The sequence below is a fragment of the Lampetra fluviatilis genome, chromosome 19, assembly GCF_964198595.1.
Source record: "Lampetra fluviatilis chromosome 19, kcLamFluv1.1, whole genome shotgun sequence".
Classification (NCBI taxonomy): Eukaryota; Metazoa; Chordata; class Hyperoartia; order Petromyzontiformes; family Petromyzontidae; genus Lampetra; species Lampetra fluviatilis.
The window spans coordinates 13112943-13140774 of NC_136293.1; the positions used below are offsets into that span (position 1 = coordinate 13112943).

At 46.4% G+C, this 27832-nt stretch overlaps 1 protein-coding gene across 1 annotated transcript in view; it reads left to right on the forward strand.

Moving 5' to 3' along the window:
* The first annotated feature begins 12387 nt into the window (after window positions 1-12387).
* GSTCD (glutathione S-transferase C-terminal domain containing) overlaps window positions 12388-27832 on the forward strand; it is a 39909-nt gene continuing 24464 nt past the window's right edge. Inside the window, exons 1-3 of the mRNA XM_078865127.1 lie at window positions 12388-12467; window positions 21817-21975; window positions 23680-24093. Coding sequence (XP_078721253.1) covers window positions 21847-21975; window positions 23680-24093 — 543 coding nt within the window. The 5' untranslated portion in view covers window positions 12388-12467; window positions 21817-21846. The remainder of the gene's footprint in view (window positions 12468-21816; window positions 21976-23679; window positions 24094-27832) is intronic.

Genomic DNA, 27832 nt, shown 5'->3' on the forward strand with positions numbered 1-27832 from the left:
GTCGTGCACAACTCCAGAGGGAAGTTGCAGTGAATGATTTCAGATGGTTGGGTGACGGTAGGAAGAGCTGATATCTCGAACGGATTCACAAGTTGACACGTCTGAAAATGCAAGTCCAGGGAAACAACAAGCATGCAGCCTTTTTCTGCGGCACAGTGGAATGAGGGTAGTATTCTAAACACAGCTGCTGCTGTAGGATAAGCACACCCTTAGACAAAACAGTTCTTGCATTCATTTGTATCATTTGTAGCGTTCAAGGAATCTGGAGTTCGTGAGTGGGTCACCAGGAGGGCTTTCATGCCGGTCCACTGGGAGGAAACCGATGCAGGGAGACTTCAATGGCCAAGGCCTCTGCGAGAATTCCTGAGGCTGCTTGTTCCTGCCCTGTGCACGGTGGGGAGCTTCAGTCCTCACTGTGTGTGTGTAGTCATCACTGTGTGTGTAGTACACACTGTGTGTGTGTGTAGTTCTCACTGTATGTAGTACACACTGTGTGTGTGTGGTGCACACTGTGTGTGTGTGTAGTTCACACTGTGTGTGTAGTACACACTGTGTGTGTGTACTACACAGACTGTGTGTGTGTTGTTCACACTGTGTGTGTGTAGTTGTCACTGTGTGTGTGTAGTTGTCACTGTATGTGTGTAGTTGTCACACTGTGTGTGTGTAGTTCACACTGTGTGTAGTTGTCACTGTGTGTGTAGTACACTGTGTGTGTAGTTCACACTGTGTGTGTGTGTAGTTCACACTGTGTGTAGTTGTCACTGTGTGTGTAGTACACTGTGTGTGTAGTACACACTGTGTGTGTGTGTAGTTCACACTGTGTGTGTGTGTAGTTCACACTGTGTGTGTGTGTAGTTCACACTGTGTGTGTGTGTAGTTCAAACTGTGTGTGTGTGTAGTTCACACTGTGTGTGTGTGTAGTTCACACTGTGTGTGTAGTTCACACTGTGTGTGTGTAGTTCACACTGTGTGTGTGTGTAGTGCACACTGTGTGTGTGTGTAGTTCACACTGTGTGTGTGTGTAGTGCACACTGTGTGTGTGTAGTTCACACTGTGTGTGTAGTTCACACTGTGTGTGTGTGTAGTTCACACTGTGTGTGTGTGTAGTACACACTGTGTGTGTGTGTAGTTCACACTGTGTGTGTGTGTAGTTCACACTGTGTGTGTGTGTAGTTCACACTGTGTGTGTGTGTAGTTCACACTGTGTGTGTGTGTAGTACACACTGTGTGTGTGTGTAGTTCACACTGTGTGTGTGTGTAGTTCACACTGTGTGTGTGTGTAGTGCACACTGTGTGTGTGTGTAGTTCACACTGTGTGTGTGTAGTTCACACTGTGTGTGTGTGTAGTTCACACTGTGTGTGTGTGTAGTACACACTGTGTGTGTGTGTAGTTCACACTGTGTGTGTGTGTAGTGCACACTGTGTGTGTGTGTAGTGCACACTGTGTGTGTGTGTAGTTCACACTGTGTGTGTGTAGTTCACACTGTGTGTGTAGTTCACACTGTGTGTGTGTGTAGTTCACACTGTGTGTGTGTGTAGTGCACACTGTGTGTGTGTGTAGTTCACACTGTGTGTGTGTGTAGTGCACACTGTGTGTGTGTGTAGTGCACACTGTGTGTGTGTGTAGTTCACACTGTGTGTGTGTGTAGTTCACACTGTGTGTGTGTAGTTCACACTGTGTGTGTGTGTAGTTCACACTGTGTGTGTGTGTAGTTCACACTGTGTGTGTGTGTAGTGCACACTGTGTGTGTGTGTAGTTCACACTGTGTGTGTAGTTCACACTGTGTGTGTAGTTCACACTGTGTGTGTGTGTAGTGCACACTGTGTGTGTGTGTAGTTCACACTGTGTGTGTAGTTCACACTGTGTGTGTGTGTAGTTCACACTGTGTGTGTGTGTAGTTCACACTGTGTGTGTGTGTAGTGCACACTGTGTGTGTGTGTAGTTCACATTGTGTGTGTAGTTCACACTGTGTGTGTGTGTAGTTCACACTGTGTGTGTGTGTAGTTCACACTGTGTGTGTGTGTAGTGCACACTGTGTGTGTGTAGTTCACACTGTGTGTAGTTCACACTGTGTGTGTGTGTAGTTCACACTGTGTGTGTGTGTAGTACACACTGTGTGTGTGTGTAGTTCACACTGTGTGTGTGTGTAGTGCACACTGTGTGTGTGTGTAGTTCACACTGTGTGTGTGTGTAGTGCACACTGTGTGTGTGTACTACACACTGTGTGTGTGTGTAGTTCACACTGTGTGTGTGTGTAGTGCACACTGTGTGTGTGTGTAGTACATACACTGTGTGTGTGTACTACACACTGTGTGTGTGTGTAGTGCACACTGTGTGTGTGTGTAGTGCACACTGTGTGTGTGTACTACACACTGTGTGTGTGTGTAGTACACACTGTGTGTGTGTGTAGTGCACACTGTGTGTGTGTGTAGTGCACACTGTGTGTGTGTGTAGTGCACACTGTGTGTGTGTGTAGTACACACTGTGTGTGTGTGTAGTACACACTGTGTGTGTGTGTAGTGCACACTGTGTGTGTGTGTAGTGCACACTGTGTGTGTGTGTAGTACACACTGTGTGTGTGTGTAGTACACACTGTGTGTGTGTGTAGTGCACACTGTGTGTGTGTGTAGTGCACACTGTGTGTGTGTGTAGTACACACTGTGTGTGTGTAGTGCACACTGTGTGTGTGTGTAGTGCACACTGTGTGTGTGTGTAGTGCACACTGTGTGTGTGTGTAGTACACACACTGTGTGTGTGTACTACACACTGTGTGTGTGTGTAGTTCACACTGTGTGTGTGTGTAGTTCACACTGTGTGTGTGTGTAGTGCACACTGTGTGTGTGTAGTACACACTGTGTGTGTGTGTAGTGCACACTGTGTGTGTGTGTAGTTCACACTGTGTGTGTGTGTAGTACACACACTGTGTGTGTGTACTACACACTGTGTGTGTGTGTAGTTCACACTGTGTGTGTGTGTAGTGCACACTGTGTGTGTGTAGTGCACACTGTGTGTGTGTGTAGTGCACACTGTGTGTGTGTGTAGTTCACACTGTGTGTGTGTGTAGTACACACACTGTGTGTGTGTACTACACACTGTGTGTGTGTGTAGTTCACACTGTGTGTGTGTGTAGTTCACACTGTGTGTGTGTAGTTCACACTGTGACCTCTGCATTGCTCCGTGTTGAGAGCAGCGCGTGGCAGCGCCGTGTAATCGAAGGGCCGCAAATGAAACTAAAATCACGAGGTCGGTAAACTTCCCACTCACGGGTGCCACATATCACGAACGCACGCGAGTGTATCGCTGGCGTGGTCATGGCAAACGGATCTAATTTTAAGCAGGATTTTGGTTTGTTGGTGTGTTTGTGTGTTCGCATGCGGCGCTACAACACGTGTCGGCGTCGTGAGCGTGTGACAGATGAAGACGAGGGGAGGTTAATCGCCGTGAAGTGTTAATTGGGTCCCAAATGCGCCTGCAATTGATGGAGGCGACTTCAACGTGATTGCTGTATTTGCGTGGCGTTATCTGTGCCTTTTGTTCTGAGTTTCCATTATTTTAGTTCCCGTAGAAGTGATTCTATAACTGTGTTCATCGCTGTCATTTTTTCTCTTGCAGGGTCTCTTCCCTCGTTGATTTATAAATGTATTAAACAAATGGTTATGATGTTGTTTTATTGTTTGTAAAGATGCACGCTACTATGCCACAGCCTCACATCCAAAATAATTTGCTAGTGATTTGCATTTAGAAAATATCGTTTAAAAGCATTCATTTAGTTTTTAAAGATCTGTATAGGCACCGACGTATTTTTCTCTTATTGATGAATTGTAATTAAACGTTAAGAGCACGAAGAGCACGGCGAGGTGTACACTGGGAATTACATTCAGAGACAGAAAGTGGAGCATGTGGCCTCGAGAGCACTGCACTGTGAGTGCAGGTCAACCACAGGGGTCAACCACAGGGGTCAAACACAGGGGTCAAACACAGGGGTCAGACCGGTCGGCACGTGAGTCTTGAGCAGGACACAGCGGCAGCGGGGATTGACGGCCGCTGATAACGAATATCGACACAGGGGCAGCCTAGACATGGAACGCGTCTCAGGACCACGTCCACCGTGGAGATGAAGCGATGGAATAAGTTGAGATCAGTTCGTCGGGTGCAGCGGCTCAATGGATTAGTTTCGCTGCAGGATCACCAGAGAGAGAGGCAGATTGGGGAAGATTTAATTCAGCAGTGGAGAGAGCATGGCTGATGATGAAGTGAACTTGAAAATTTACTTTACATTTAGATGCAGTAAAGAGCCGTGGAGTGAAATTACTCTTTAGGATGCTACAAGTTAACAGAGTAATTTCCAATTTTAGTAGCTAGCAATACAGCGCACTTGTTATGGTTATTACCAATTAATGGTTGCTTATAATTCGTGTTAATTACCTACTGTGTGTTCAATTCGATAAACTCATCTCCATTGCCTTAACGTGCCAAATCATTTATTCTCGAGTCTTCTCACCACATTAATAATCACCATCAGGCCAAATCGAGTGAGGTCAGTAGAATGAATCACGCTGCAGAGCTGACACTTCATTAGCGGAAATGAGTCACGCCCACAGGGTAGGAGGGCAAAACCATTCCCTTCATTTTGTTCAGTAGCCATCATTTTACCAGCCGAGAGCCCATTGAGGCAATGCCTTTTGTTTATGATGAAGGGACATGGATACTGTACATATAAAGAACGCTTATGGATTTCGATTTAAAGCTTTCGTGACTGCAGGGATTCATCTTCTTGGTTCTTTCGGTAAAGTCGCGTAGAATGGAAATAATAAAATAATGAAAATAAAACAATAAAATAATTCTCACGACGTTTCGGCCACAACGCAAGCAGCCGTCCTCAGGTGGAGAACAGGTCTGTCGAGACTATGTCTCCTCGAAAGAACCAAGAAAACGCTGATGGAGTTAAAGCGTGAGAGACCCATTCCGCCAGAGGAGCAACAGAGGAGAGGGTGCGACCTGCAGTCCCAGGGCTCGGAAATGGAGGGTAGATCTCTGCTTGCTCGCCCGCTGGGAGGCAATGAGTGAGGCTGGGAGCAGAGGGAATTGAGATGAGGCGTGCCGAGTTGGAGAGAGGCCGAGAAGGACTTTAAAGACAATGGGAGAGAGATTGTATCGCTAATGCGCCGATAAAGCCCTGCCAGCTGAGACGCTGCTTTGTGTGTTGCGTTAGTCCTGTTCAGTTTCTGTGTGTGTGCTGCACAGCTGTGAAGACGCAGCGATGCAATTGTAGTGTTGTAAAGGACGGACTTCTAAACTTCTTTATGGCACACACTGTTTATTATCTTAATACACAGTCCCTATCACACAAAGGGGGTATATGGTCCCCTCACCCGTTACCCTGAGAAGGTACAGCCTCCGGACCTTGCAGGCTATCTAATCTCCCTGCTATCCCAGCGTCCTCTGGCTGGACCTAGGGGATCTCTCCCCGACCTCTGGTTACATTGAACCCTAGCCCTGACAAGGGCAGGAGGGCTTGGTCCAGGGTCCTAGATGTTTTTGGCCGACTTGGGTCTTCGTGTAGCAGAACTGGCCAAGAGCTCTCAGCGCTCCGGCTTTTATACCTGTTCGTGGCCGAGTTGTCCAATCCCCGGCCACCTTGTGGGACCCTCCGATTGGTCCTTCCCAATCTGGCGTTTGGATCCTACCTCACCCCCTTTGACCCTGACCGTTTGATTGAGCGGGAAAACCTTGTTTACGATCGGCTCTCTCACAGTTTGCGAACAGCGAGTAGTTAACGCCACTACACAACGACTGCTGCATGTTACACATCCACAGGGTGGGGTTGATGTGCGTCCTGCCATTTCCTTGGCTGTTATTGTCCTCGCAACGGTGGGCTTCTGATCATAAAATGATCAAATCTACCATTTTGACGCATTAATAAACTGTAATTATTTTAGCTTTCCGTATTATAGTTAACGTTATGTTATCTATAAACAGGTTATCCGGCGTATTTAGTTTATTTCTGTTTATCATGTGACAATTCAAGAAAACATCATCTGAAATAGTAATCTGGGATCACCAACATTTTCAAAGTGATATCAAACAAAACAATATACCGCTAAGAAGTAAAGCAATCGGAACCAAAATAAAAGCGCTAACACGTGCCGTATCGAAGATTAGCAGTGCCTAAGAAAATTAATAGACGGAATATATTTTCGCAAATGCTGCTTTATCAGCTGCATCTCAACTTGTCCAGGTTCAGTCACTTGGTGCTCACGTCACCTCAAATGTGCCTGCAAGTAAACCTTGTAACTTTGACGAGCAATACAAACACATGGCACTGTTAACATCTTCACCCTCATCATTCTATATAGGTTGGCAATACAGTTCGTGTTTTACAGCCACTTTTATATCTCCCCGGATAATGGAAGGTTGACTGTGGACGCGTTTACTTTGTTGTTGCTGCTGTAATAAGGCATCGACTTTTCTGGTGTCTCCACGGCTCTCCCTTCACCCCACCAGTGACACGCGAACAAGACGTTGCCATCTGCAATGGGAAGGAGCTCCGAGGGGGCAGCACAGGACATGGGCCTCGTGGTCGATAACCTTGCCCAAAGAGGTGTGCAGAACGTGGTGTGGTGCTAACCCGAGATTCGAGTTTACCAGACCCCCATCCACACTACAACCAAACTCCAATGTCTTCCCTCGTGTGATCATTGGTACATGATCAACTTTTCTGGGGTTATTTTGTCCCCCAAAAAAGTATGAAGTGCGTACATGATCGATTACGTCAATCCACTGCTGGACGAAGGCCTGGGCATGGGTAGCGTCGGTCATGGGAATGTGTTTGAGCGTCGTGAACCGGTTGAGGTATCGTTAACCAGTGATGTTCTCGGTGTCCGAGAATTAAAACTCGACGGGTTCATAGTGCAACGCGCTAACCAATGCGCTACCGCTGCCCCTCTCATCCTTAAACATCAGAAGCAATCCTGGGTACCATACATTGATTATGAAAACTGCCATCACCTCAAATGAATCTCAGACTTTCTCTTTCAGGAGAGTCCCGCTCGCGTGCAGTTTTGAGTGTGAATTTCGTTTGCCATTTGTTGGAGTCCGATTGTAGTGCATTTCCATATCGGTGTGTGGGCAGCACAGATGTAAATATGTGAGCGTTCTATCATCTGCACCGCTGACCGCTGCACATTTCAACTCGAATGGACCCTATAAAATGATCGAGTGACACTGCTCTCTTAGTCTGGTGATTCATCTTTTTCTGAAAATATGAAAAAAATCCCTTCCGTTCAACGAGACGTGGCAGAATTCCAGCCGCATCTTCTAATGCGGCACTTTGCATTTCAAATGGCCTCCGTTACCCAGATCTTCCCATACTCGCCAACCCTGCTGATTTCAGTGATAGGCTGCTGGTTTCTAAAGTCTTTCAAACCCTTTACTGACTTTCAAAACTTACCATACCGAACAAAGTACAGTATATACATTTTGGGGATTTTTTCTTTGAATGTTTTAGTTTGTTTGCAGTATAAGGGTGTATACATGTGGCAACCACACACGTGTGTGGGTGCTAGGTGGATTATTCCATCGCAGGAACGTGAGAGATGGCGATGGCTTGGGGAGGCCTTCATCCAGCAGTAGATGAAGCGTGGCTGCTGCTGTTGACAATAACAGATGAATGCGTGCACATCGCAGAAGTGCCATGCAGCAGCACTCACCAATTTATTACTGCCGTTAGAGTGAATAGGAGGTAATCTGTTGTTAATTATACTGCATCACTGCCGTAGCTTATCATTCATCTAATTAGCAAGCAGGGCATGAGAACACTCAAGCACGTTTTTTTATTTTAACGTGAATTCTCAGCTTCAATTGCTGACTTCTTTCTCATGACAATAACCAAAGTGCACCGTGACCTCGATTTTTCAATCTACCTGTAGTAAAAAAAACATATTACCCCCCATAAAAATACGTACTGTACACTGATGTGGATTGAGACGAAATTAATTGTGAAATCTCTGGCGTCGCAATTTTTTTTCCCTTAACAGTTCCAGGAAGGTCTGAGACGTGCAATCAATAATCGTTAACATTTCAGATGAGCGCTGTGTGTGTGTGTGGCAGCAGCCCGCTTCGCTTGCCACAGACCGTCTAAATTAGCATTGTGATGACCCTTTGAAGCGACTGTGGCCCACATACAAAGATCGCAATGTAACGTTTTCACGAGGGTCCCTTTATTTTTGTGCGACATTCAATCTTCTTGTAAGATTATAGTTGTAAAGTCCAAAAGATAACACTGGAACAAATATAGAGCTATTAAAGCAGGCGGTGCAGTGCATTTGTACAAAGTGTGCCGCGCACATCTTGATAAATTATTTAAAGATTTTACACATTTTTCTTCCCCCCACTGCAGGTCTTCATTTATATTTCATGTTGAAACATCAATGCTTTCATTTCTGTGGAAAAAATAAATCTCCGTGCATGGTTAGTGGAATTGCTGCAATTATATATGCATAGTGTACGCCATATATGCATACGATACAGTATACATTTGATAAATTCGGAGTACTGTATTGATATGTACAGTACATGTAGCACAATTCACACTGTGATTTCTCCCTCAAATGAGCATTCAGGCCGTGCTCAGCTCCTGTTTAAAGCCGTGAGCCAGTGGTGGAAATTCCACAACACGATGGCAGAGGTGAGTTTCTCCATAGGACGACCACTGTTGACCTCCCAAAAGAGTGGTACAAATTTTATTGACCCGAGAGGGATGATGGGCTGAGTCAACCCACCCTCCCCCACAACCATAATTTGAACTCGCAACCTTCTGGATGTAAGCTGCCCGCTGTACTGCTGAGCCATCTGGCCGAACTTTCCATCCAGCATCATAACAAAGTGTGTCAAAGCTGTCAAGCTGACGTTGTCTTGCTGACGGAGCCATAAACGAGGCCTGGGAGAATTCAAACTCTCCTCTTAAGGACAGACATTTACTGAGAAACCTTAAAAGGTACAACGTCAGCATTGGTGGTCTCGTTAAAATCCCCAGCGATTATCCAGCATCAACTGTGCATTAAAAGGCCCGGAAAAAAAATCTATTGAGTGCGTCTCAGCGACATAGCACAACAACTGTTTCATGCGGGAGATCTAATGGGCAGCGAGGTAGTTTCTGTGTTCGTGGATCTTTATGGAGACTTCAGGAAACATGACGGCGCCTGAATAGTTACGTGGATGGTAATTCACACGTCCTGACAGTTGAGCTACTTGCTAAGTGGCGCTAAATGACACAATGAGATTTCCAGCGTGACTTCACAGGAATAAATACGCCGGGGGCACAATTTTGCAGTGTTATTGTAAATAATCTATGCGTGCATTATTAATGCATGGAGATTTACACTTCTTATATACCAAATGTAAAATAAAGCTGTAAATTCCACTGCCTCAGTCTTTAACTCTTGCTTATGCCGGTTAACTTGCTGCTTTTTTGTTTTCAATCCACCCAGCGGTTATTTATCGTTTGCACAAATGCACAAAATAACACGGATCATTAAACTCTCTTTTTAAATCGACGGCTGCCAGCTGCTTTTAATTTTGTTTCCATTGATCTCCACTGGCACGGAAGTGTAAACGGGCTGGTGTTTATGGGAACGACGCGAGCAGCAGCAGCGGGGTGGTGCGTTTCGAAGGAGTTGAACGACGAGCCACAGGGCGACACTCGGGTTGCCAGGCTGGAGCTGGGGCGTTTGGGTCGTTTCACCCTTCCGCAGACCCTGTGCAGAGGCAAGGGTTGTCTGAAGCAATGGCCGAGCCTCAAGTGATGTGCATGGCTGCGCTGGGCAGTCTACTCCAGTGTGAAACAACATCGTCAAGCGGGGCTGGCCTCGGTGCTATGAGGGCCAGAGGTTGCTTCAGAGAGAGAGGCCCTCTCCGTATTTGAAGTTGCGTTTAGAGCATTTGGATGCTATAAATATCCACCCGATAAGCCACTCCACTAGGCTATCATTTGTGGGCAGGTTGCTTCTGAAAAAGAGCTGTGTAGCTTAGTGGGCCTTGACCTGGTAAAAATACAAAATATTTCAAAATCAGAATATGTATTTAGACTGCAGGAGGAATCCGATGAGCAATAAAGCTCTTGCTCACAGATGTCCAGTCGGGGCGGGTCAGAACGTTAAAACAAACATAACATGATCGGAGTGTGAAGTACAAGAAAGGTAAAGTCAATCACTTACATCCTCCTTAACTGTGTTTTTTTTACCATCATCAGACGTTCACAATGCAATCTCGAAAACAGGGAAACCAGCAGAGGTGGGACAAAGTCATTGTTATGCAAGTCCAAGTCGAGTCGCAAGTCATCAAATTCATGACTCGAGTCTGACTCGAGTCCAAGTCACATGACTCGAGTCCACATCTCATAGGTGGGACAAAGTCATTGTTATGCAAGTCCAAGTCGAGTCGCAAGTCATCAAATTCATGACTCGAGTCTGACTCGAGTCCAAGTCACATGACTCGAGTCCACACCTCTGGAAACCAGGACAGGTGGAACCCAAGTAGGTACCTGAAGCAAATTCTGATCATCACGTTGGGCTGCCAACAATTGGACTGAGTCAGCAATGTTCGCCGCGGGTTCTGCGTGAGTCAAATCGCGAGTTTTGCTCTGCCGCGTCTTGAGCTGTCAGGCCGAGAATGGGGCACGCACAAATAACGTGGTTGCATTTACAGGGATGATCTATTTAGCAATTGACTCTGCTGAGGGCGTGTTTCATTCCTGCTGCTCCGTGCCCCCTGTATGTATTGAGAATGTCTGTATATTGAACTTCGTTTGCACCGTTCGTAGCCACCCGTGCCAATCGGAGGAGCCGGGGAAGGACAACAAACTAAACACACAAACAGAAAACAGTTCAAAAAGGTTGTAACGTGCACTGATGCCTACATTATCGCGGGCCATATTGACACTTAAAATAATGATTGACACGTTGGCTTTCGCGACCAATATCATCCATAAGAGTTGCTTTTGGGTTAGATCACGTAAATATATAAATGTGTCGTTAAACCCGCCACGTTCTGTTTACGTGACAATCCTTACTAGCTGGCTGTATCGGGTGGTGGCGAGTTTAACGACACATTTATATATTTACGCGATCTAACCCCAGAAGCACCTCTATGATGAAGGATTGAGTGACCTGCTGGTGGCCATGGCACCAACACCCACCGCCTTGGCACTGGACCCTGCTGAGGGACAAGTCAGCTCCTGCAGGTCTTCTCCCATAGCGACGCAGTCCTGCAGCGGCTTCCCGACAAGATATTTGCGGAACACCAAAAGCAGAATTCAGCGATTGAAGTGGTAAATAATCAGGTAACTCTCATCGACTTCATGCTTTTGCAAAGTATTTCCCTGGGTCGTTGATGCGTGCGTGGTGGGTGTGACCTCAATGTTGGTACGGTGCTGTAGTTTAGTTACGGAGCCATACCTCTTTTCCAGGTAGGATGAAGAAAGAAGATATGGATCGTGTTATTGTCTACGAAAACACAGGTTTTATTATTATTACTAATTTATATCGTTTACGTGTAATTGGCAGCATATCTGTGAAAAAGAGCTTTAGGGGCCGTCCATAAATGACGTCACGCACCTGGGGGGGGGGGGAGTGTCAGACATGTGTGACGATGTGTGACGAGGGGGGTAGTTGAGAAATGTGACGTGACATCAAAATGCGCAACTTTAAATAAATACAGACAACACGTTCTACTTAATTAAATAGACTTTTTAATAAATGTTTCTCCTACAACATCAGAGTGCAGCGCCACATTAAATACGCACTACAATGACAATAGTTTAAAGCGATTTCAAGCATGTTTTATTTTCAAAATGGAAATATGGTTTTGGGGGAGGGGACAGAGCTTTGTGACGTCATATTTGTGGGGGGGGGGGGGGTCTGACGCTTTATGACGACGCGTGACGAGGGGGGGGGGGTAAAAAATCGTCCAAAATGGTGTGACGTCATTTATGGACGGCCCTTTATAGGTCATCGGATTCCTTTAGTATTAATAAATATTCTGATGTGCGTCAAGTATTCCAAGCTATATCGTTGCAATGATTAGACATGCTAATGCTGAGGGAATTAAATTGAATAACTTTAACGCAATCTTTATTTATATTGAATGTACGACGAAAGAAACCACAACATGCGAAATTAAATTGCAACGTTAAGGGGAACCGATATCGCGAGAATCGTGAAATCTTGAAAATTAATGTCGTACCGTGGAATATCGTGCCACGGAACGTGGTATATCGTTTCGTGGGATATCGTATCGTGAGATATCGTAGATATCGTATCGTCACAACCCTGGCGTGGAGTAACCGAACGCGCCCCGCCCATCCCGTCTGCACTGCTTGTCGATGACAACGCGGCAACTGGGCCCTGAGGTTGTAGCAGCCGAACGCGCTCCCTGGCGCCGACTCCACGTGGGCTGCTCCTTCCGCGCGGTAAGGCGGCTCGGTACAGTGCGGGCCGCGTACAGTGCGGCAGTAGACCACGTGCCGCTGATGATGATGGTGGTGATGGTGGTGCTGTGTGGTGATGATGGTGGTGATGGTGGTGGTGATGATGGTGGTGATGATGGTGGTGATGGTGGTGCTGTGTGGTGATGATGATGGTGGTGGTGGTGATGGTGGTGATGATGATGGTGATGATGATGGTGATGGTGATGATGGTGATGATGGTGGTGGTGGTGATGGTGGTGGTGGTGCTGTGTGGTGGTGGTGGTGCTGTGTGGACCAGCCCCGCTCCGTCGCCGGTCTTCTCCGCTCAACCACGAGGGCTGCACGGCATCGCGATCGCCCCCTGCTGTTGCAACGCGTCCTCGAAGGAACGCGCGTGGATGATTTACGGGGTCCTGCATTACCACCGGGATGTTTTAGGGTCGGGAGATCCACTAAAAAGCGACATTGGTTTTAACTCGCAGTCCTAAAGATCACCAACAGAAGTGCACGCACAGCAATGCTGGCCTCGTCAGCAGCTGCGTCTCCACGCCGAACCAGGCGGCCCTGTCCAGTAATAGCAATCACAACGTTGGTTCTTTCGGTAAAGTCACGTAGGTGACAAAAATAAGAATAAAAATAAAGAATAAAATAAAAAAAACATTATTTTTTATTAGAAAACTAAATTTATTCTTTCTTTTTTATTATTTCCACCTACGTGACTTTACCGAAAGAACCAAAGAGTATGGATCCTTGCAGTCACGAAAACTTCAAATCTAGAATTGTCCAACTTCTTGAGCAATGATGCCACGCACCGAGAGCACACAGACACGACCAGTGCCTTGAGTGGTGAATGGGGACCGAGTTGTGAGTCTTGGGGCTCTCGCTCGTGGCAAGGAGCAGAAGCCACCAACCACACGAACTCAGCAGCAGCGACTTTGCCTCGACATCGAACAAAGACGGCGGTCACCGCATCGCGATGCGCTTTCAGATGCGCTTCTGCGGCCGTCTGGAACAATCTCCCGATATTAGGAAGCCGCTGGAGCCATGCGCCTTTAAATCGAGGTTGACAGCTGCTTTGTTGTGTTTAGTTTCTTGTCCTTACCCGCACCTCCAATTAGCACCATTGGCTACGTACGGTGCAGAATATGAATTCCTGCAGTCACGAAAGCTTTAAGTCAAGATTTATACATTTAATTGTTTTACACACACACGGTTAATCTACAACCTGGATAATTAATCCGCTCACCGATAATTATAATCGGCCTTTAACTCCCGCTACTAATTTGCACTCATTCTTAGACTTTATTTACTCTTTTAAATAGCGTGACTTGTTCATGTTCTGCATAAACCCGGCAGGTGGTGCTGTGCTCCAGGCTCAGCGGTGTTGGGCCAGAGCAGTCGTGGAAGCAGCCTCCTCCTGCTGCTGCTGCTGCTTCCCCAATGCCGCCCCTCCTCCACCTGTGACAAGATTCTTGTGAAACTTTTTGATTGCAGTGGTTTCCCGAGTGGCCTCGTGCGCAAACTAAGCAATTGTGGACAATCCTCGCCACCCAAACAAGCTTCAGCCACCCATAGCCCACACCGGACAATATGCATCCTGCATGTGCTCCAGGATTAGACCTGCAATGGGGAACCCCATGTCGCATTACAAACCAACATTCTAACGCTACGCTTTAAACTGACTTTATAGCCTTGAAATAGTAAGCGATCTATAAAGAGCAGACCCGTTAAGCTTCGGCGTCTGCGTTTCCTTTTCATTTCCCGAGTTTGAGCCGTAAGCGGAGTGTGCAATGTGTGGCTGGCTGTGCGAGGAGGTGGTGGTGGTGGCTCTGTTACCGTTTCGCGTGAGGTGGTGGTAATTAGCTGTTTTGGGTTACATTGCAATCCTAGAAAGTGTCTGGGCTTTAGGTTTTGTCTGCTGAAAGTCTGGCGTCTGTCTCAAGTTCACGCTTTCTTCTATGTCCACTTCAACCACAGACTCCACGCGTGGTTTTTCTGCCAAATAATGCAATTGTAAGCATGCGTAATGGCCTGTGAATCATTACCAATTTCGCATTTTAGCTGCGAATATACATTTAGAATATCATCATCATCAGCCGTGGTCAATCCACCGGTGGATGGAGACATCCCCAAGCTGCAGCCATCTCTCATGATCCTAATAATCCACGTGGCACATGCACTCGAGCTGACTTCCTTTCTGATGGAACACATGTTCCACTCCTCGGCTGCCACTCCATAGTTTCTTGACTCCCACTCAATGTTCATTGACGTGTATTATCATGAAATGGTCGTGCGATACAGGATAACAGACCTCTTAAGTGTTACAGCATCTTGCTTCTCTGGACAATTTTAAGAGGGCAGGAAGGTTGCTGTGTTTGTAGTTCGTGGAGAATGGCAGGAATGTGGTATGCAGCTTCTCTGCTGATTTTGTGAAAAGGCTAACAAACATCCAGATTTGTAAATAAATAAACACTTGCATCATGTGCCATGTAAAAAAATAATAAAAATGGGAATGTGTTTTTTAATACATACATTTTTCAAGTCATTGTTATGGTGACGAATTGGCCTTACTGTGCCCTCTGGTTAGGCACAATGTGTTCTGCCCAGAGAGGCCCTGACCGACCGTTCGGTCCGCAAGTGTCGAGCGAAGCATGTTGAGTGACATTGATTTTAGCCGTTTCATCCAGCTGAACCAGAATAACAAGAGCCTTTCACTGTTTCAGTACACGTTTTTGTTTAAAACAACATGCAATAGTTTTCATGATATCCAGCAACATTTCGTGTTTGGCACAGATAAGGCATTTGAGATCGTTTAAGCGACCGGCACTGAACACCCCTGAAACAAAAAAACATTGCAGCTTTTGCACAGCCCGACTTTGTTGGAGATAAAGTGTCAAAGTCTGTGCCTTTATCTGGCTCCAGTGTAAAATAGATAGCAGGTTACACAGCTGTGTTAAATCAAGAATCAAACCGCCTTCAGTTTGCAACCACGTGCCCACATCAATCGCTTGTTTGTGGAGCGGGAGGCTGTACACCTTTTACGATCTGCTAAATGACTTGGTATGGACAACACCTGTCCATTTGAAGTGGTGGCTCTCTCTGGCTATATTATTGGTTCCACAGCTAAAAAATGTTAACTAGCTATCGGATAAAATTGAGAGAAGGTGCTTCCAAATGGGAAACTGGGGGAGAGATGGAGTAAAGGATTGAAATGACTTTGTGTGTACGAGGTGAATTGAAGCTGGAGAGAGCCGCAGATGAAGGCTTTGGCATGGAGAAGCATCTATCCAGCAGTGGATCGAGAATTGCATCATGGGGGTGTGGGGGAGGCGAGGGACAGTGCTATTAAAGGAAGATAGTTGACTTGTACGCTGATGTTATATCACTTGCTTTGGATTTTTGGCAGACTTTCCATAAATGTTGACAATCTGGAACTGTGCCTCTGTCATCTCGGGAGAGTTTTAATTTATTTTTGGCTTGTGCTCCCGGAGTCGATGATTCAGCCTGAGATGAGAATGCAGTGTTGGTGACGGACCGACTGGGGAGGGAGTGGAAGCAGTCAGGTGCAGCGTTGGCCTGTCACCTAAATGACTCTGTTATAAGTCAAGCGTTGAGCACCTCCTGTTGTATCTCATGCCAATGTGGCCCAAAGTAATGTAATGTGACGCGAGGTAATTATTAAACAAAACGCACCAAAGGCAACCCATGAAATGGGTTTGTGCGTCCAATGTCTTTGCGCATTGACCAGAAGCTTGCAGATTCTGAGTGTCTTCCAAAGAGAAAAGCAACAACAGAAAATATACCTGGTGATTTGTCATGCTCACTCAAAATTAGGCACCGGACAAATCACGCATGTTCCCCTGCCCTGTTCCCACCAGCGAAGTGGTGAATTTTCATGATTAATTGTCACGCTTCAATGACAACAATTTTTTTGTCAATTTAATAAAAAATCATCTTCGCAATGTACCATCCTCATTTAATTTGCGCAAACGGTAATCATCTTGCATGTATCATGAGCATAATAATCGGTTTTAAGCGACAAGTTAATGTAATGCATGTCAACTTTGAGGACTCCCACATCTGACGATAGCTCCCACACCTAATGCCCTCATGCAGTCGAGACGGAGGAATGCCGGCGGGAATCTCTGGTGTCAGACTCGGCTAACGACGTGGAATGTCTCGCGTTATTCTGAGGGAGGATCGGAGCGGCGAGGAGGAGGAGGAAGGAACGCGAATAGTGCCTGGGAGGGAGGCCCGGCATGAGCCTTGCGCTGCAAATGAAAGGGTACGCTGGCCGCTGGACAAGTAACTCGAAATGTGCGTTGCGTGTTTTAAGGACTGACGTAATTGCAGTGTGGGATCGGAGTCTTTTAGTGGCCTTATCTGGTTACTTGTCAAACTGTCTGCAGCACGCTGCATTATTAAACTATTTTTTTTGGGGTTATCAAAACATACGATGCATTGCATACAGTGATACAAAAAAGACCATTGCATTTAATTAACGTCTTAAATTGATTAATTTTGACAGCGCACCCAGTGAATGTTGTTGCGGTATAATAGTTCGCACACTGGACTTGCAAGCCAGAGGCTACCAGTTCTACCTCCCAGCGTGGCAATTTAAACAATGGGGGAAGTTTCTTAAATGCACCCCTGCCTCTGCCCACACAGCACTGGACATGTAGTTAGTCGAGCGGCAGGTCACATGTGGTGGGGTAAAGTGTGGGTACTCCCACATCTTCCAAGATGTCTCGGCAGTGTGGAAGAGTAGGCCAATTACCCGTTAGAGCTCTTGAGGGGCTGTCTAGAGCACCAGAAGTGGTGTGGGCACGCGGTTGCTTGGCCGTACCTGGACCCCATTACATTTGACATGGTGAGCACACGACTCTTCTGTGGTCCATTGAATGTAATAAGCCCATTTGAGCTGCATGCAGTAAAAGACTCACAATTATTGACAATGTAATGAATAAGAAGTCCTATGAGGCACTCGTGCCCTTTATTTCATCTCACCGAGTCTTAAAACTCAGGAGGTGCATTAGGATGTTTTGGCACGTTGGAAGAAACCAGAATACCCAGAGAAAACCCACACATTTAAGAGGATAATACTCAAAGCTCCACAGATAAAAACAAAATCCGTCGCTCTCCAGTACTTTGCCCCCCTCTCAGGCAATGCCTACAGCACCTTCTATTCCCAGGCAGTCTGCCATGCAAGTGCCAGCCAGGCGAGTCATGGTATCGAATTTTATAGATCGTGGTATGCGAACACCGTCCAGATAACCCTCGGCTATGGTGCGTGTGGTCCCGTGCAAGTCCTGTGTGAGTGACCGTGCCTCGTTAAAGCTTCCACGGCATGGGTGTACGTTCAACCTCGCCGTCACACAGATTGACGTGGGCCCGCCACCCTCACATTGCCTCCCTCCCCACAGGTAGAGGCATTCAAAGTGATTTACGCATGCCACTAAATCACCGTGTGCAGTTGGCGCAGGTGCACACAAGCAAGTGAGCAGCGTGCGTATGTTATGAAGATGCTGGGATGTCCTAGACTCGAGGTGTATGACGGGTAGTGCGGCCAAACAAGTATCGTTGTCTTTGATAAAGGACTATAGCTCCACGATAGGTGAAGTGTGCAGTGGGGGAAAAAATCATGTTCACGCCACAAATGTATTGCCCCCCGACATATGCTGCCTTTGACCAAGTCACCTCGAACCTGCCCGTTCTCATCAAATCTTCGAAGCTAAGTAGGTTTGAGCCTGGATCGTGCTTGGGTAGATGATCGCCATGCCTATAAGGTTACCATAGGGCTCCATGTTGTCAAGCATATGGCAGCCTGTTTGTGCATGGCGGTCACACATCTGTACTCCCAACCTTCACCAACCCACACAGACCGATGTTGTGAAATATGGTCAAATAACCCATGTGGGTTGTGGGGCTTATTGAGTCCCGCATGCAGTCATGCATTGACATGAAAAATGGACACTAAAAGTTAGAATTGTTTTTCTTAATCTTGTTTATGAAATTCAGTTTTTAGGGCCAATTTAAAATCTTTATGAAATGGCCAGAACCCACGGCCTTACCCAAAAATCTGACAAAATAACAAGAAAACATTCCCCAGCACTGGAACCTGCCCCTTCGCGTTTCTCTGTGATACCTGTCTTGTGGATCTTATAATCCACAATCTAGTTGAGGGCCTACATTTATTAAGCACCGTCTGCTGGTGGAGTCTTGTGGCCTTCAGCCTTTGTTGTCACTTGTCTTGTCAATCTGTTTGTGTGTAATTCTAGTGTTTATTTGTCTGTTCATGAGTTGAGGATGGGGTCAGGCCTGGGGTTTAATGGTAAGTGTTTCTCGTGGGTTAATGGCTCCGCTATGCGTGAGTGGAGTGCATGTTGGGCTGCGTCCAGTTTTGTCGTGGAATGTGGTTTGATGGGTCTCATCCACATAACTCTTGGCAGATAGAAATCCCCGGAAGCCCCTTATCAGCTCGTCTTGTCTGTTTACACCAGACACTTGTTTACAGCTAAACCATTAATGTGCAAAATATTGTCTTTGGGAAGTGGGGGAAAAATGGTCACACCACAGGTGCAGTGACAGTTTTATTCAAATGCACCAGCCATGTTTTACACTGTGTAGGTTGTTGTGGTTGTTTGTGCATGGCTCCCGAATGTGTGTTGTCGGGTTATGCCCAGTGCCGGATTAAGATTTTGTAGGCCCCTGGGCTGCAGGTACTGTGAGGCCCCCAGTAATATTTTCAAAAGGAAAACAAAGTTTATTTTTACAAGGCTAGCAGCAAATAAAATTCACAATTCACAAATGAAATAACTTTTCACTTCATCTCTGGAGGCCCTCCAGCTGGTGGAGGCCTCTGGGCTGCAGCCCCTCAAGCCCCATGCCTTGATCAGGCCCTGGTTGTACCCTGGATTTTTGGGCACAATGTCCATCGTTTCGTTGCACGTGCTGGGAGCTTCAGTTAATGAAGTTCCCAGCAAATGAAGCGATATGTTCACGGAGTGAAACGTACGACATCGTGCCAAACAACTTGAGGTACAATCCAACAACACATCGGAGAACCAGTTATATTTTCCATTCCTGGAGTTTCCCCGATGGAAATGAATCCAATGGGTCAGTCTCCTGCAAGACGATACTTGCTTGGCATGCTGACGATCCAAATGCACAGCGTGCAGTTACGCATGGTGTTTCCGTGTATGCAGCAATCACACACAGTATGTGTATCATCGTTTAAATGTGAAGTTGGCCCATTTTATCGATGAAACAAAAAGTAATACTTTACAGAACTTTGTTAATCTTCTGTTGGATGAAGTCCTCCACACCATTCCGTGTTTGGGGATTGTTTGACCATACTTCACCACACAGGCCGGTGTCGGTGGGGTTTGTTGGGGTGGCCGGAAACGATTCGGATTCAACTTGCTGCCGATGTTAGACGTTGCCAAGCACAAACCTCGGGTCGCTGGATTCACTTTGCAGGGCGCTAAGCACTGCGTCGTTGCTGCCCTGAAACTATCGATACCCGCTGATGGGACCTGTGATATCCATGCTTATATTGCCTCATCCGGCCGAGGTTTCTGATGTGTCCAAAGTCAATAATTGTTGCGACACATGGCTTGAAATCTGACATTTCCTCTGACGTGAGGACAGTTTCAAGTAAAGTTTACCAATTTGAGTTTCTTGGCTGAGCCCGCGTGTGTTAAATCGACGAAAGTAAATTGCTTGGACCTCTTCCAGTGTTACCGATAAACAACGCGCGTCTGTGGTGAAGCAACCTGCACCGCCCAGAGGGGAACTAATACCGCAGAATTGTCAACATTCTGTAAACCACGTCACCGTTGTCTGATTGAGCTGCCGCGAACTTTGGGTGAAATGAGTAGGGGTGGAAGGAAGAATATTGATTCGTCGATTGCAATTCTTAAGCTCACTAATAGTTAATGAAATTGCACATGTGAGAATGCATATATTTGTATTACATTGACAATGACGTGTTCACAGGGGTACAAAGAGGAACCCACTCTGGAATATGATCACGACCCTGTGTCGTGACAATTGATTACATCACCAGGATGGTTAATTGAATAATAATTTCAGTTGCACAAATATTTGTTTTTATCAGCGTTGACAGGAATACATTCGGCTATTTTAGTTTGACAATGTTGCTGCTGCACATTTTGAATGGGGAAAAAAGAAGACTTAAACATTTGGAAATTTGAAGATAGAAAACTTTCACCCATCATGCTTTAACATTCCCAAAGGTGAAAGTGCTGGTTGAGGGTACAAGGGTGTGGAGAGATGGTGGCGGTAATGAGGGCTAATGTCAGCTTGTTGGTCACTCATGGCCATTCTTGAGTATGTACTTTGAACTTCTTTTGCACTGTCTCCCTCATTCGCCCGCTTATTCCCTGGCTCGCCCGCCCTGTTGCCCGCATGCCACACGTCACGGTCTCACCTCACCGCCCAGGAGCTCGCTGATGCGATGCAGTCACCGTGGCGAGCGGTGCAGGCCCAACAGAGCACCTGCATGCGCTCGGTGGAAGTGAGTTTCTCTGTTTGGAATCCTCAGACTAAATATTCAGGAATATGCACTCTCGGAATGAAAACTATAACGCCCTGTCGATGGGAACCCGCTGCAGGAGTGCAGCAATAACCAGATCGCTGGGGTAGCCTTGTGGGTGTCTGTGCTTTGTAGACAAAATACTTGCGCGTTATTAACGTGCTCGGAGTTACGCTGTGATCGGCGTGGAGATAACGAGCTGATCGCGTCCGATGTCTTCCTTTTCTAAGATACAAAGGCTTACACGTTTAGCTTACATTTTTTGAACAATGGGCCTGCTGAACTCATTCAATGTACCTGCTTATATACAATGGTGCTATTTTACGTTGTTAAGTTGCAAGGCTTAGTTGCTTCCCATCCTCTCTGTGAATGCTTTTGTGTGTGCATTCCTCTGTATTGGAATTCTAGCTCGGCCTTTTTGTTAATCCACTGCTGGATGACGGCCTCCTCAAACGATACACTTCACATTACTACGTTATTCAATGAACGCATGTGACTGTAACTTCATTTACATTGCCGTCTGTTTTTATTTTCACATTCATAACGAGTCATTTAAAGCACATGTCGTGCAATATCAAATGATCTGTTCAGATATAATAATTTGATGCTTGTATATTGGTGGTATATATAAAAAAAAGAATCTAATTTAGAGATAATTGTATGGCTTTTGGGATATACTTGTGTTTACGGCACATTTTGAAAAAATAAGAAATGCTGAATTCTAGCACGACAAAAATGAACTTAATTTTCTCATCAATTTAATGTTCTATTCTTTGCGTGTGTTTTTTTTTCTAGAGCGGTGACTTTAAATAATCGGTGGCAGCCATGGGTACACAGGAAGAGCTCTCCCACCTCTATCTGGAGTACACGGGCACAGCAGGAGGCACAGTGACCCCTCTGCAGACGGCAATCACCCTCTTCTTGCTGTCCTACTGCCAGGATGTGTCAGTCAAGGTGTGTGCCAGCTGTGTGCTCTGTGTGTGTTTGTAAACATTACTGTGCTCGCCTTTAAATTGGTGTGGTTTTTTTTGGCAGGTAAAGCCGACTGAGCTATATAGCTATTTTTCAGAAGGCACCTGGCCACAGATAATGGCTCAACAAAGTGGCTTTTCACGTGGAAATTGATAGAAGCTAAATAACTCTAAATGCATGATTCTAAATGTGGAGGGAAAAGTCTGGAGGACTCGGAGAAAAATCCACACGAAAATGGGGAGAACATGCAAACTCCAAATATACAGCAGCAGGCGTCAGGGTTGGTATTGAACTCACGACCTCCTGCATACCAGGCGAGGGAGTTAACATCTCACCACCGTGGCGCCCTGTTTGCTCAGCGCAGGCCAAATACACCACTTGGCACTGTTGAGGGTTTTATAAATAATGAGTGGATACGTTTATTGCATCGAGCGAGGTTTAAAAGATGTTTGGAAAAGAGACGATTGCAGGGAAGTTGGTCATTGCGAGTAAAGAATCAGAAGCGAGGTATGTATGTTGAACTTCCTTTGCACCGGATGTAGCCAACCGTGCTAATCGGATGTGTGAGGTGTAAGCAATGAGCAGGTGAAGGAAGATGCAAAGCTTTGCAGGTGTCTACGACAACCACCGCATTTGCCCAAACAAATGTGAAAAGTATATCCAGACAAGTGAAGTGGTTGGTGGATCACAGATTTAAAATGCTTTGCTGCAGTCGCTATTAACAAACATTGATTTAAAGCTGAGTGTTTCTGACAGTGGTCGTTGTTTAGAGCGTCCTGAGGGTAAGTGTGCATGACTCAACTCTTACCATCTGTCGCCTCGCTGTGGCAGAGTGGGGGCCAAATGCCCTTCATCGTGGGATGTCCTTTGCATGTGTGATGTGGGCTTTTTGCATCAGACACATAATTGCGTCGTGTGATGTGTTTTGCCCAAGCACCTACGTCTTTATAAGTCTATGCGATGTCTCTGATAAATATTTGTTCTCTCATCCACGTGTGCGTTTTCCTGTCTCGGCGTAATTCCACGCATGCATCTCTCGACAAACTTACCAACGTACTTAGATATGCTCTGCAGGGATGCCGTAGTGGAATGAGAGGAGATGGCAAACATGGGAGACGGGAACTTGCGAGCATGCATGATGCAACCCGGCACGATGCCAACTCACTGGCTTGATAGACGCTTGGGACGTGCTCAGCCTTCGTTCCGTTTGCTTTGTCAATGTCAATGTTTCCAATCTCAGTGGTACAGCTGGCAGAATACGGCGACTGAAAATACTTGTCTTTAGACACGTGAATATATACTGGTGTTTCATTATGAAGTACTACAGCATGGGTGAATTTGGTTCTGCACTTAATTTGTCTAAATTGTAGCTCGGATATTTTATTTTTACTGTCGAGCAATGACCATAACTCTCATGCCCTCTTGTTTGTCGATCTTAGGTCACTTGAAGGTTTCTAGAAGGTACCTCTTTGATATCCAGTTCCGTGGGCCATTCTCTAACACGAAGGGTTCCACTGCTATGCGAGCGATCCTGATGAATGCTTTGTCTCATGGTGTGATACCCACAACACAATTGGAATGGAATTGTAAAAAATTTACGAAAAAATGAAGAGTATGAACCTAAAAAACCGTCTCATAAACCATACCATACGAGAACATGACAAGCGTGGCTGTTGTGGCTGTCAGGTTCACCTGGTGTCCGAAGAGGAGGGAGCAGCGATCGACGGCACGCCGACCTGGGTGCCGCCCAGCCTCCACGTTACGTCCATTCGACGCTCGGACCTCCCGCAAATCGTCCGGCGCTGTCTGCTGCCCGCACTGATCGAAGACGCCTCGGATGGGGCGGGTGGCCCGCAGAGTGCCGCTCGCATCGGCCCGACGGAGAGCGAGTCCGGGCTCCCGGGCGTGCCAAGCGGAGACGGCTCGGCCGATCCAGGGAAGCGCGCCGGGCCGTCCGCGTCGGAGCGGCCCGGCGCCGAGCTGTGCCGGGCCGGGCTCGCCGTGGTGCTCCGCTTCCTGGTGCAGAGGGCGGCCAGGAGACGAGCGACGCTGCTGCAGCTGCTGGGCTTCCGGCAGACGTGCCTCAAGGCCTGCGCCGAGGTAGGCCCCGTTGCACGCCATCCCGCCGGCGATGCGGCGGCACGGTGTTGAGTGCGCGCTTGAACGTGGGCTTGTGCAACAGTGGGATGCTCAAGTAGATGGTGTCGTCTTGTACATTTGGTATTTGCACCTTTTGTGAAAGCACAAAAGTTATCACGGAGGCGCTATGCTTTACAGGTCGGTATAGTTTGCTTTGTGATTTTACCCGGTTAATTAATTTGCAGATAAATTTCAAACTTGGCAAATTGGAACCTTGACACCAGAACACACATGGCCTATTATTTTTCGAATAGCTTTCACGGGGTGACATTTAACGTCTACTGTGAAGCAGCAGAAGGTGCTTTATTATTTACGGGTCGAAGCCACAGGCGTCTGCAACAGGCGGCAAGCACGCTACCACTCGGCCACGTCGCTGCATTGGGCTGTCCCAGTTGCGTCTGGCCCAAGGTACTTTGGCATATTTCACCCATTAACTTTGTGCGTTATCGTTCTCCTGGAGTCCTAGAAGTGAATATCGCTGGGTAGGAGGAAGGTGTCCCACGGGAGAGCTGGCCTTGTCCCACATCCATGATCCCAGCCCTCAACCTGCACCTACCAGCGTTGTGAAGGAGTATAACTTTCAGTGGATTGAAGAAGGGACTCTACACAATTCCAATACAATAATATAGATTTTAACGAGGTTGTGATGTAAACTGTACACTAGCTACATTGCAAGAGCCGATTATTTAAGTAGTGAATCCAGAAGCTGATCACGATACGATGACAAAACGGTGTCGTATATAAAACACGTGCGTTATTGTTCCACGCGTGAGTGCATTGTACTTTTGGAGAAACATTCAAACATTTAGTATTTAGTTTATGAACCCGACACAAGACGTCGGAATAAAGTGATGCTCGTGACGTACCATGATGTGAAAGTGCTTCTGCACATCTGTTCCTCCGCACTAGGCCAGCTGCACGTTGTCTGCCGCACACATCGGTTTTTGATCTTTGTTGTTTTTCTGCCCCCCTTGGAGATTATGGTCAGCTGCGTTTTGTTAGTTTTATCTACCTGGATAAACTTACTTTAAACTCCCAAGTGTATTTAGAGTGATCTGGATGCGACACAGAAAGAATGCAGGGCTAACAAATAAAAAAACTCCATCATTCTAAGACCATATAACTGTTTTGTTTAACCAATTTGAAGTCGTTTGAGCACATGTATGTATGTACGTTGAACTTCTTTCGCATCGTGCGTAGCCAACCGTGCTAATCGGAGGTGTTAAGGAAAGAACAACAAACTAAACACAAAGAGCAGTTCTAAAGTAATGACTTTTCAATCTAGATAACAGAAATGTACAATCTGAGAACAAGCGTGGCACAGAGGTGTGGTAGATCTCACAGGAAGTGGTTTATTCGCTAAGTCCCAAACATGTCATGTTGGTATATGTCAGGGAACTTTGTGTGTGGATGCAACAGAATCAGCAGTGTGACTTTTTAATGTAAAAATTCTATTCTTCCATAAAAAATAAATAATGTACAGTGAAACATTTACAGCCCTTCATCGATCCACTTTTTTGATGAATGTTCCCTCATGTTGCGTCAGTCATGGGGGGGGGGTATGTTTGACCATACTTCCCCATGCCGGTCAGTGCAGGTTGGGGAAGGAGAATGCTCTGAATGGATTCAGATATCGCTCGCCTACTGGTGACGTTAGCCGTGGCCGGGAATCGCTCGCCTACTGGTGACGCTAGCCGTGGCCGGGAATCGCTCGCCTACTGGTGACGCTAGCCGTGGCCGGGAATCGCTCGCCTACTGGTGACGCTAGCCGTGGCCGGGAATCGAACCCAGGTTGCCAGCTTCAGAGTGCGGTGTGCTCACCACTGCGCCACTGCTCCCCCACCATGCTTTTATTTCGAGCTGTTAACATCCGTGACATTAAATGGAATGAAGATCACTTTGTTTGAGAAAATTGTACAATTAAAGCAGTGAACTGAAGTCTAACACTTTACTACAAAGTGACGAAAATATTAGTTAGCAAAAACCATCAATAGTTGATGTTTTTTTTATCGCAATTTATTTGAGCAAATGTTTGAAACATATGGATTTTGGGCCTGCACAGTTTTTTTTGGTTTTCACCAGCGGATATTTTCTCGTAATCTTCCCTTGGCTAACCTTCATTGCAGTGCGAGTCCACGAGTGTGCTCTCAAGCAAAGTCACCGCGAAGCCACTTCACAGAGCCCCGGCGGAGATGCCCACTACGGAGCCCTCTCCAAACGCACAACAGAAACCTCTTCCACGTTTACTCGTGGCGAAGCCATGCACTCGGTTTGACCGTAGCATTTAATCTTATTAGCTTTACTCTTTGAAAGACCCTGTCCATTGTTGAGATAACAGCTGCCTGCAGCCAATTCGCTGGCACCTGCCCAATGCAATATTCACATTCCCTCGAATACTGAAGCGGTTAATTCTTTATACCCCCTCCTTGGAGTTTTCATCGAATAGCCTTTCGTCTTTGGAGCGATAATATGTTTAATTAAATCCCACCACGTGTAAACACACGCGTGCACTGTACTATGTAGTCAGGGTGTTGGGAGTGTTTTATGTTTACACGATGGGGGCAGTGGAGCGTGGTTGTTGCCTGGCGCTAAGAACCTGGTGCCCTGAGTTTGATTCCCCGCCTCGATCCACAACTACCTCCAACACATCTGCCCAGCGTGGAATAGGAGTAGTAGGCCAAATATACCCTCGAGAGGAGGTAAAGGGATCATCTACCTATAGCTTTGCAGAGACACTGCAGCAAACATATTTTTCTTCTCAAAAGTTGTTGAACTAAAGTGTTTATAGATGAAGATTGTGTTGTGTGGTGCTGCGGGAGTGAAGGGTGGCGTGGTTTTATGAGGGTTGCGTTTGACAGGTTGTATCGGCGTGCGGGGAATCGCAGGTAACAATCTTGACGCCCTGCTCGCTGCTATCGAGTCTGTTTGGAAAAGGTGTTCGTGGAGGATTTTCGTGGCTGAGGAATACCTTTTCACTAGTCAGGTCTTCTGGCGCACGGCACCCCCCGTGCGATCTCTAGACAAGTTAAGCTGCTGATGCGAGGGTCACCGTGAGTTCACTTGCAGTCCCACGATGCTCTCTTTCGAAACACAACAGCACGTGCCGTGGTTGCATGAAATTTTTTTCCGTACGAAGAACCAAGCAAATATTGAGGACACCCTGAACACTTTGACATCACGGGGAACGTGGCTCGACTAAGCGCTGCGTTGTTGAGCAAAATGTTCGTGATTCGTCGTGCGTGTTTATCTAGCAACTAAAACGGAACTGTTTTTAAAAGTGTACCAGGTAAGGCCCACTGAGCTATACTGCTCTTTTCAGAAGGGACCTGGCCACAAATGATAGCTCAACGAAGTGGCTAATCACGTGGAAATGTATAGCAGCCAAACAAAATTAAACGCTTATTTATAAATGTGGAGGACCCGGGGAAAAATCCTTACGTGACTACGGGGAGAGAGACCCGCAAACTCTACGTTAAATTATATATAAAAATTTACAAGCAATCTTTTAATTCCTAGCTGATAAGTTTGGAGTAAGGAACTATTTCTCATTTTTCTTGCAATAAAAGAGATAAACTCAAGTCATTATTGGATATTTCGGAGACAAATAAGCGAAGAGTGGGTAAATGATCTCAATGGTAAATGTTTAAAGTTGATTATTTTGTGTTGAATCTCAAAGATAATTATACATTTCCTCCGAGGA